This window comes from Aspergillus costaricaensis (genome assembly GCF_003184835.1).
Source record: "Aspergillus costaricaensis CBS 115574 unplaced genomic scaffold BO79scaffold_3, whole genome shotgun sequence".
Classification (NCBI taxonomy): Eukaryota; Fungi; Ascomycota; class Eurotiomycetes; order Eurotiales; family Aspergillaceae; genus Aspergillus; species Aspergillus costaricensis.
Genome location: NW_020291803.1, coordinates 907,204 through 916,791, shown reverse-complemented (window position 1 = coordinate 916,791; position 9,588 = coordinate 907,204). Strand labels below are relative to the sequence as shown.

At 50.1% G+C, this 9,588-nt stretch overlaps 3 protein-coding genes across 3 annotated transcripts; all 3 read left to right on the top strand.

The window, feature by feature from the left end:
• Positions 1–1,036: 1,036 nt before the first annotated feature.
• On the top strand, positions 1,037–2,699 carry BO79DRAFT_272618 (C2H2-type zinc finger protein; the record flags this gene model as incomplete). The annotated part of the gene is made up of 3 exons (XM_025687446.1): positions 1,037–1,509; positions 1,581–2,068; positions 2,127–2,699. 3 exons carry the CDS (start codon positions 1,037–1,039, stop codon positions 2,243–2,245), a joined length of 1,080 nt encoding a protein of 359 aa, XP_025544040.1. The 3' UTR covers positions 2,246–2,699.
• Positions 2,700–5,080: 2,381 nt separating this feature from the next.
• Positions 5,081–5,703, top strand: BO79DRAFT_137526 (DUF3455 domain-containing protein; the record flags this gene model as incomplete). The annotated part of the gene is made up of 2 exons (XM_025678123.1): positions 5,081–5,530; positions 5,596–5,703. 2 exons carry the CDS (start codon positions 5,081–5,083, stop codon positions 5,701–5,703), a joined length of 558 nt encoding a protein of 185 aa, XP_025544039.1.
• Positions 5,704–6,717: 1,014 nt separating this feature from the next.
• BO79DRAFT_206943 (SAP domain-containing protein) lies at positions 6,718–8,504 on the top strand. The gene has a single exon (XM_025682077.1). It carries the CDS (start codon positions 7,056–7,058, stop codon positions 8,016–8,018), a length of 963 nt encoding a protein of 320 aa, XP_025544038.1. The 5' UTR covers positions 6,718–7,055; the 3' UTR covers positions 8,019–8,504.
• The last annotated feature ends 1,084 nt before the right edge of the window (positions 8,505–9,588 follow it).

Sequence of the window (9,588 nt, the reverse complement as noted above, 5' to 3'; positions counted from 1 at the left end):
AAAAAAAAAAAAAAAAAAAAAAAAAAAAAAAAGGGCAATGCTCAATTCAGAAAAAGACCCCCCTCCTCTTCCTCTCTCTCACTCTCACACTCTTTCTGCTCTCCCCTCTCTTTTGCTCTGCTCTCTCCCAGAAAAGAAAGGTGTTAAAATAAATAAATAAATAAAAATTATTATAATAATAATAAAAAATAATAAAATTAAAAAAGAAATAAAAATCGATCTAAACCAGGGAAAGTAGAAGACCCATCCAAAACCTTGAGAGTCACCCGAGGAACTGGTTCCCATTTGGAGATTTCCACTGCCACCAAGCAATTCCTCTCGTTTTTTTAACACTGGCGCCGTTTCGAAGCCTAAGCGGCCCAAAGTAACGATCTGCAACCGTCCCCGACGGGACGTCGTCAGTGGCACTAGGCCATCACCAACACGGCAACGCCAGGGCTTCCCTTCGTCCCTGCGGTCCATCCTCATGCTGAGATCCTGTATTTGTTCATAAGCTTCGCCGATCCCCTTCGGGGCCCTTCCCCAGACTGTCTTGTCTTTCCTTCTTCCTGTCTGTCGGGTTCTCACCTTCAAAAGGGATTTCTGAATTGTTTTTCTACCTCGAGCTGACCTGGCTCTCTTCTACTCTTTCTCCTCTCTCTCATACTTATTTCCTGGTCTACTACCCTCAGGGAAACTACTTTTACTTTGCGCCTCTCCCATCATCCTCGAAGCTTGTCCTACACTTGCATTCTCTATACATTTTGCGCGGATCAATTCATCCTCTCCTCCCACTTCCTCCTTGTTGATCATCCTCGCGATCTATTTTCTCTCCCACCCCCTTCCATTCTTCTGCTCCTCCCCACCTTCTACCATTCCAGTTCACCCGCGCAATCCCCTTCTTGTGTCGTCAACCTTTTCGCGGGGAAATCCTGTGTTTTGGTTCCTGCATTTTCCCAGGGATATCTTGCGCCGTGAATCTCGTGCCCCCCCAACGTCTTGTCTCACTTTTTTTCTTCTCTAAATTCAAATCCACGCGATAAATCAACTATCCTCCATGACGATGGTCATTGAGAACCAGAACCGCCAATACGGCGGGATGGGCTTCGATAACGTGTATCAACACAACATGCACCACAGCGCTCCGCAGTTCACCGACCCATGGACCGCTCAAACTTCGTCCCATTCCACTCCTCCGGTCTACGCGACTTCCATGGGACCCAGCCAGATTGGCCTCAGCCATGTTAAGCAGGAGGAAGTGAGCCGCCCACCGATGTCTATGCCATACTCGAGTATTCCCGTTTCCGCTCCCTCGATGGTCGCCGGGAGCAACTACCCTACTGCTACTGCTTCGAGTTACCCCGGACCGGAGATGATGGGTTTGTCGCACGACATGCCGCGCACTTCTTTCGATCAAGCCCCGGCCTACACTACCGCCTCGCCCATGACCAGCTTCGCACCCGCGAGCTACGCCCCGCTCAGCTACGCTCCGTCTATGCACCAACACCAGGACCGTCGGATATCTCATGCGTAAGTTTACTATTTCATCTGGAGCTTCCAGCGGTGTGGAAATATGCTTACATTCATTTTCATCATATTAGTGATGCTCGCGTTGGTCAATCGCAACCCCCTTCCGCCCCAACATTCGGAGATGCTCTTGATGCCAGCCGTGGAATGGTCGCGCTCAGCCAGGATATGACACCCCGCAATATCTACGGCCCTCGCAGCTCGCGAGGCTCGGGTGACTCTTACGGTTTCCCCTCGACACACTCTTCGGGATCGTCGATCTCTTCCGGCGGGAACTACCCCTACTATTCCGCCTCTGTCGCATCCGTGGAGTCCTCTGTGACTGATTACAGCTCTACTACTTCGGAATCTTACGAGAATGGCCATCTGTCGCGGACGCTGCCTCGCCCGTCAACCCTGTTGACGGGAAGTGCGCCTCCGGGACCCCAGTCGATGATGAGCCAATTCAGCTCCAAGATGCCGTCCAACACCCAGAAGAAGCACAAGTGCAAGGTGTGCGACAAGCGGTTTACCCGCCCTTCGTCTCTTCAGACTCATATGTACAGTCACACTGGTGAAAAACGTAAGTTCCAGAACGAGCCTTTACTAGTGGTCTGTGGTACTGATATTCGGGAATCTAGCATTCGCATGTGACGTGGAAGGCTGTGGTCGTCATTTCTCCGTCGTCTCCAACCTGCGGCGGCACAAGAAGGTCCACAAAGGAGAAAAGGAAGGTGCTTCGGGCGAAGACGAAGAGTAAATCAAGTCACTCTTTCTCTCAGTCTCGAACGCCTCCCCCTTAACGCCACCTTAACGGGGCGGAGGAACAGCGGACTACGATCCTGAGACGCATCGCAACACATTGTGCGACGTCTCACTCTTGAATCGGGTTCCGTATTCTTGTACAACAGCTTCGATTCCTCTTCTACTTTTCTTCTCTTTCCGTCTCGGCCAGTGTGGCAGAGAAACGATACCCCATTTCTTTTGTTTCCTTTGTTTTTCTCAGATTCCCCTGGACAGGCAAGACACGGTACAACGGCTCGGAGGGTTGCTAGTGATGTCTTTATTACCCAAGTTATGACCATAGAGGTACCGGTTGTTTTGCTGGTTGGTGATTTGTTTTTTTCCTTTTTCTTTGGTTTTGATTACCCATTTCCTTCTTATCTCTCGCTAGACTAGGGAGTTGGTCCGATGTTGTTTAATTTCCTTTTTCTGTTCGGCATGGCTTTTTCTGCTCAGATACCAGCTGGGGTTTGGTTCTTGATGATTCACTTCTTTTCCTGCGTTTTCCGTGATATGATTGCAAATCGGAATATATACGCAGCAGGCCCTTTACTTTCTCATGTCTTTTTTCTTCTATGATCTAGAATATTTCTCTTCTTCTCCCCCCTTTTTTCTTATGTTTGTTTCCATTCGGTTACTTGACCTTTTTCCTTGCTGTGCCGCAGAGTCTCGCGCGATGATTTGTTATCGGGAATTAGCATGGGCTGTTGATCTGAGTTGGGTTTGTTTTTCTGCTGGGATAAATTGCTATAAGGAGGTGCACTTGCCAACGCGAGTGCAGGGCTGATACCCGTTGCAATTGGGCGGAGCATGGGCTGGGAAATGCAGGCTGCTTTGTTTGCCACGGTTAAACTTGTTTGGAGCATACTAGACACCCACGGTGTCACCACGGTCGCTACTATATACCTTATTGTCTAATCAAAGATGCTTGAAATGCACCCCCGGGGTTCCTTGTAGACTGACTGACGCTATCCTTATCTCTGTACTTTTCTTCGAACTAGTCTTTCCATGCTCAGTGACAGTGACAGTGACCCCTGGTCCGCACGCGCCCCTGTTTGACCTGTACAGCCTTCACGGGGGATGGATCCATCTACTTTTGCCCAAGAAGTATGAATCCAATTCCGTGCAGCAGGTAAGCTAAGACCCTTGCTTGCCTGCTTGTGCTTGCAGCCATCGGCGTACCTTCTTCACTGGGAGCTGAGCATGCTGGATTGGAAGCTAAAGCATCTGTGCTTTAGGGGCCAAAGCAAGGGTCACCTCCCGACTTTCTCCGCATTGTCCGAGTGTCTGTCAAGGCTCGGAAATCCCGAATGGACGAACATCAGTGTCTTTTTGATCTCTATGTTTATGATGGGGTTCACAGCGGAATCGCTAATGGTGATGGTGTAACAGGTTGTGGGCTTGAAGCGCCGGGGCGCGATCTTGGGGAAGAGGTTATTTCATTCAAAGATGATGGCGAGGCATGCTCATAGCCTGCAGAAGCTGCTGTTCATCTTATATTCATGTTCATCCCGAACCGGTCTTGCATATTAAGAGGCTTCAATGTCGGGGCCATCTTCTTCCATCGTGGTCATCCATCAGCAAAGCCAACCATCCGCAAAGGTAAACACAGCAGAAGCACCAAGAACTTGCGGTATACAGCGACATACGGCTCACGGCAACTAGCATGTTGAATCTTCCACGCGAAGCGACGGTAATTTCACATCGCACCAATGGCTATGGAGGACATCGTGTGTCCTAAACTGCGCATGACATTGTGTATGCAGGTTGTCCCACAACCATCTCCAATATATGTCGAATAATAATAGCAAGCGCTAACTCGGCTACTCTTCCGCAGGTGTACCTAAATTAAGAGATTTCTGGTTCGGAAATGTTCTCAACGGCCGATGCATGGCCACGAGGGCAACGGCGCTTATATCAAACCTTGTTGGTTTTATGCGCGTCTCACACCCACTGCCGTCCGCGAATGCCTGTTAGACAGATTCCAAGGTAGATTACACAGGCGTGTGGCTATATCTGCAAGGCTGCTTTTGGGTGTAGCGCCTATGCTGCCTATAGGGTATAACTTGTTGGCCTGGGGGGTCCATGCTATGCCCGACTGACTGACTTGATTGAATGTTGGAGGGTTGTTGCCTGTGGATTGTCTCTGCATGCGAGATATCGGGCATACTGAGATTCTTTTCCTGTTGCTTTGGAGGAAGGCGTCTTTCTTGTTGACTTCAGTCCTCACCGTTTATCTCGTGTGGAGGCAGTGTATCTGGCTATCCAACATATCAATGCTTGCGTGCATCAACTGGACTGGATTGATTTAGCATGGCTGAGAGGGAATCCTGAGGGATGTCAAGGCAGACTGGTCATAATGCTTCTCAGAATTGGAACTGAGTGAATAGGTAATGAATCAGTGAGCATCAGTATCTGCAATAACTGAGTGGATCATTCTCCTACTACTTATATTTGTCGATGCTTCCTTCCATCAGAACAATTCCCTCACCACCAACCCACTTCATCTTCTGCTTCAGTTAAGAACAGAAACTATAACCCCAAACCTCTCGCAAGCTACTCATCTCTCATTCAAGAAACAAACATCTACATCATGATGCTTCTCAACTACCTCCTCGTTTTTCTCCTCCCCCTCCTCGTCACCGCAATCCCACACTCAACCCCCGATGATACCAATAACACCGACACCGACATTGACACCAACACCAACGCCAACGACATCCTAACCACCACCTCCATCTTCAGCTCCACCATCTCCAACCTGAAGAATCTCCACCTCACTTCATGCTCGCTCAACACCACCACTCTCAACATGAACAACAACCTCACAACCCTCCCCACCCCAGCCAGCAACCTCACCCTCCAGCACGTCGCCCTCGGCCGAGGAACCCAAAACTACACCTGCCCTTCACCTCAAAATTCCACCAGCAAACCCACCTCCGTTGGCGCCCTGGCCACCCTCTTCGATGTCTCCTGCATCGCCTCGGTCGATGAGGAGCTCCTGCACCATCTCCCGGCCCTCGTGCAAGGCATCCCCCTCGAGACGCTGGACTTTTTCGCCACGATGATCAGCCTAGCTGGAACGGGAGCGGGCATTCTTGGTGAACATTACTTTACGGGCTCTGGACAGCCGTCCTTCGATCTCAGGTTCAGTGGGGATGACGATTGGGCTTCCACGAAAAAGGTTGCTAGTGCTAATGCTCCCAAGAGTGTGGATGTGCCGTGGCTCAAGTTGGATGGGATTGATGGGGTGGGAATTAAGGTATGCTTTACATCTGTATCTGTGTTTGTGTGCCTAAGTTACATGGTACTAACTGTGGTGTGTAGGAAGTTTATCGTGTTTATACAGCTGGCGGTGTTAGTCCGGCTACGTGCGCGGGACACGAGGGCGCGTTTGAGGTGGAGTATGCGGCGGAGTATTGGTTCTATGGATGATATCTCTTCTGAGGTGTAATGATCCTCGTTGTTGAAGCTGTGTGCCTGTGCTTCGATGGGACAGAGAATATGCGGTTATTATCTGGTGCATATGGTACTTTGCGATGGTCTTTAATTGCCTAACTCATTGAGCAATTTAAATTCATGATCATTCTGCTCACAGAGGCAGAAGCAATCCAAGCTCATCATTGTAGAAAAAGAACAAAAGGAAGATAGATATCACTGCAACTTCCCATGAACCACACTCCCCATCTCAACAAAGCTATCCAAACGTAACATCTATACCCACACACGCTATACTCAATAGACCCTATAACCCACGCCAACGCGCTTAAACCCAGCCACGTCCGGATCCCTCCGCCACTCAAAGGCTATCCAAGCACCACGTCAACACAAAGTCTATCTATGCTTTTGCTTCAGCTGGCAGCTGCGCCCAATCATTCCACATAAAGTTAAAGCAACAGACTGGCCCGTTATATAAACTCAATAGTAGTAGTAACTTCAGCCACAATTTAACCGCAAAATCACCGCCACCACTCAAACACTAACTACCACTAACTGGCAATTAAGCGGGATCTATCATCTATTAATCCATCTTTCTTTCTTTCTTTCAGCTGTCATCATCCACGATTGCAAAGTTTTAGATTAGTAGTAAGCACACATGCATAATTAATATCCCGTCAAGAGTATCTTTTCATTCTGGGTAAATTCCATATTTTCTTAACAAATAGCTGAACGAAGTATACACATTCATACTAGAAACTAGTTAAAATAGAATCAACAAGCGATTATGTCATACCCACCACACTTACACCACGTGACTTCCATAATCTCTCCCTCAAACCGGTAAGCTCCGGCAGTAACTAGGCTCACTCACAGGCCAGACAAGCCAGAACAAAGCCCGCAGATGAGAGAACAGAACTGGGAAGCCTGGAACACCCGCGTTTTCCCCCCAAAAACGCGTAGCTCAGAGCACCACCACCAGTTCCGGAACGGACCTCCATCCCCATCCACCACCCATCTCTTTCCCCCCCCCAATCATCAATCTCTTTCTTTCATCTCATCTCTTTTCTTTTCAGTACAACCACAATCATCATTCACGGTTTTTTCCTTCCGACAATCTATTAAATTGAATTTTGTTTGAATTGCGCATGGTGGTTGTGAGAGTGTAATCGTCTCATTCGCTTTCTTCTCTTTTATCTATCTATTTCAATCCCCCTTCTTCCCTCCCATCTCATCCATCCATCTGTCGCAACTTGCTTGCTTACATACTTTACCTTACTATTACTGTCGTCTACTACGATACACACCTACCTACCTACCTAACATCGCATATCGCAATCCAGATCAAAATGGCAACCGACTACAGCAAGAAGACCAACGCCGAATTGATCGAGATCCTCAAGTCGCGCAATCTCCCCCACACGGGCAAGAAGGCTGAGATGGTCGCTCGGCTCCAGGAGAACGATAACAGCGCTGCTGACAAGTCGGAGGAGAAGCCTGCTGCTGCTGCTGCTGCTGCTACGAAGGGTGACAACAACACCGATGATGTGATTGACTGGGAAGACGATGAGGTCCCTGCTGGTGAGGCGGCTGCTACAGCGTCGACTGCGACGGGCGCCGCGGCAATCGCGGCCGGTGGACAAGGCGAGGTAGAGAACCCCGTCAAGGTGCCGAATCAGAAGTTGGATGAGGAGGCGGATCCCGCGACGGCGAAGGATTTGAAGGTCGAACAACCTGGTGATGCTGCGCAGCAGCAGGAGGAGAAGAAGGAAGAGGAGGGTGCTGGTGCTGGTGCTACGGGGAAGGAGGGAGAGGAGGAGAAGAAGCCGGCAGTTACTTACTCCGCTGGGTTGCCCATTACGGAGATGGAGGAGGAATTGAAGAAGAGGAAGGCTCGCGCGGAGAAGTTCGGTGTTACGGAGGAGTCCAAGGCTGCGATTGAAGCGGCGGAGAAGCAGCTGGAGCGGGCGAAGCGGTTCGGTACTGCGGCTCCGGCTCCTGGGGAAGTCGGTGTGAAGAAGCTGGATGAGGCGTTGCCGGAGAAGGAGGAGAAGTCGCGCAAGAGAGGTCGCGGTGATGAGCAGAGCGGCGGCGGCGGTGGTCGCGGTGGAAAGAAGAGGGATCTCGGAGGGAGGAACAGGTTCCGCGGCAGAGGAGGACACGGTGGGAACCGTAACCAGGGTCAAGGTCGCCCTCAGAAGCAACAGAATGGCGGTGGTGCTACTGCTGCTGCTGGGGCCAAGACCAACTGGAGTCAAAAGGACGTCGCGGCCCTGGAAGCTCGGAAGAAGAGGTTCGGAGCTGCTGCGTAGACCCAGAGGGTCGCAATGTGATATTCCGGTTCATATTCTGCTATCTCTTCTTTCTTCTTTCTTTACAGGTTACTGGCGTTTTAGGGGAAATTCAAGCTTTGGTCTGAAAATATGCTGTTGTGTACATGTTGCGAACTGGAGTCGCGGTTGACGGTGTGAGGGATATTGTGATAAAATGGCCTGGGTGCCACAAAGAAGTGCCGGACCTGGTCGATCGGGTCGGCCATTGTGTAACTGGCAAATACGATTCGGTCATTGGATCTGACGGTGTCACAAGAAGTCAGGGCCATTAAGGAGATCCCGGTAGGCATTGTTGGATATTGCCCGGAGATTTCCCCTGGATGTGGTCAAAGATCCGTGCAGGGTGACATGCATCCATCCAATCCGCCCTTGTGTTGCTTTCTTTTTCTTACCCTTCTTCAGTCATTGTTCTCCCCATCAAACATCACTCACCATTGACGAAGAAACGAGGCGAATAATATAAAAGGAGGCTGGTGTACAGCATATAAGCTATCGAATCCCAAGTAAATAGTCGAGCTGCAAGCCTAATTCTGTAGTGGAACTCGTAGCATTCACACGTTCAGCTGAAAATCCCTGGCGCATGAGCATGATGGCGCCCCAGTTCCTGCAGCACCAACCGACCGACCGACCGACCGTGGCTTCTTTCCTGGCTGGCCTTGGGATCGGATCGGATCTGCAGAACTTAGTCTATCATCACGCACATTCCTTCTGTTTTCGCCCCGAGTCGCATGTTTTATCCGTCCTAGACAGACGCGTAAACAACCAACTGTGAACAAGTTCTAGATGCTCCGTGATTGGTATATGTCACATCGCTTAGGGGAGACGAGAGAGGGGGTAAAGTTCAGATATAGTAAGTAGGCCAGAAGTCAGTTAACCGCCGTCCCACTGAATCACATTCACAAAAAGGCAGCAGGGGCGGGGGGCCTTTGCTTCACTCTGTCGGGCAAAAGCCCTTCGTAGTTGGTTCAGTGCGCCCGTGGTGCTAATTGCTGAGCCAGGCTCCGTTCACCTTGGATCCGTCAATCAGGCGTGATTGTCGCCCCGTGTTGAATGTCTAGCGGCGGATCAAGACCCACGGCTCAGCGACTCCGCATTCCCCTCGGGTCGGGGAGAGGCAATGAGGCACTTTTCTTAGTTGATTTTGAAAGGATTGCAGATAGGCAATTAGGGACCGACTGTGGTTTGCTAAGGCGGCGGGGATCCACCGGGTTTAGTCCTCGGTCTCAGCTGCTGTGTGCGGCCTGTAGCTTCGGGGATGTCACTGGTTGTGTGAAAGGTACGCGAAGGAACAAAGTATATCATGTCTGGCCGTTGTAAGAGTGGATCGAGGCAAATGTCCATTTCGTTCTGTGTGATGGGGGGCAATAAACGATGTGACTGGATTGGGGGAAGTTGAATGGATCGGGGCGAACCTTCCGGTGTACCAGGGTTGAGTGTGGTGTAGTACCTTGTCGCTCATTCAGAGCACACACACACACACACACACACACAGCAGAGAAAGTGTGAGATAGTTGCTCTCTAGAGATAACAAAGTAGACATTGCAGTGTA

Coding starts and splice junctions, on each gene's coding strand:
- BO79DRAFT_206943 (XM_025682077.1), top strand. CDS start 7,056: ATGGCAACCGACTACAGCAAGAAGACCAACGCCGAATTGATCGAGATC.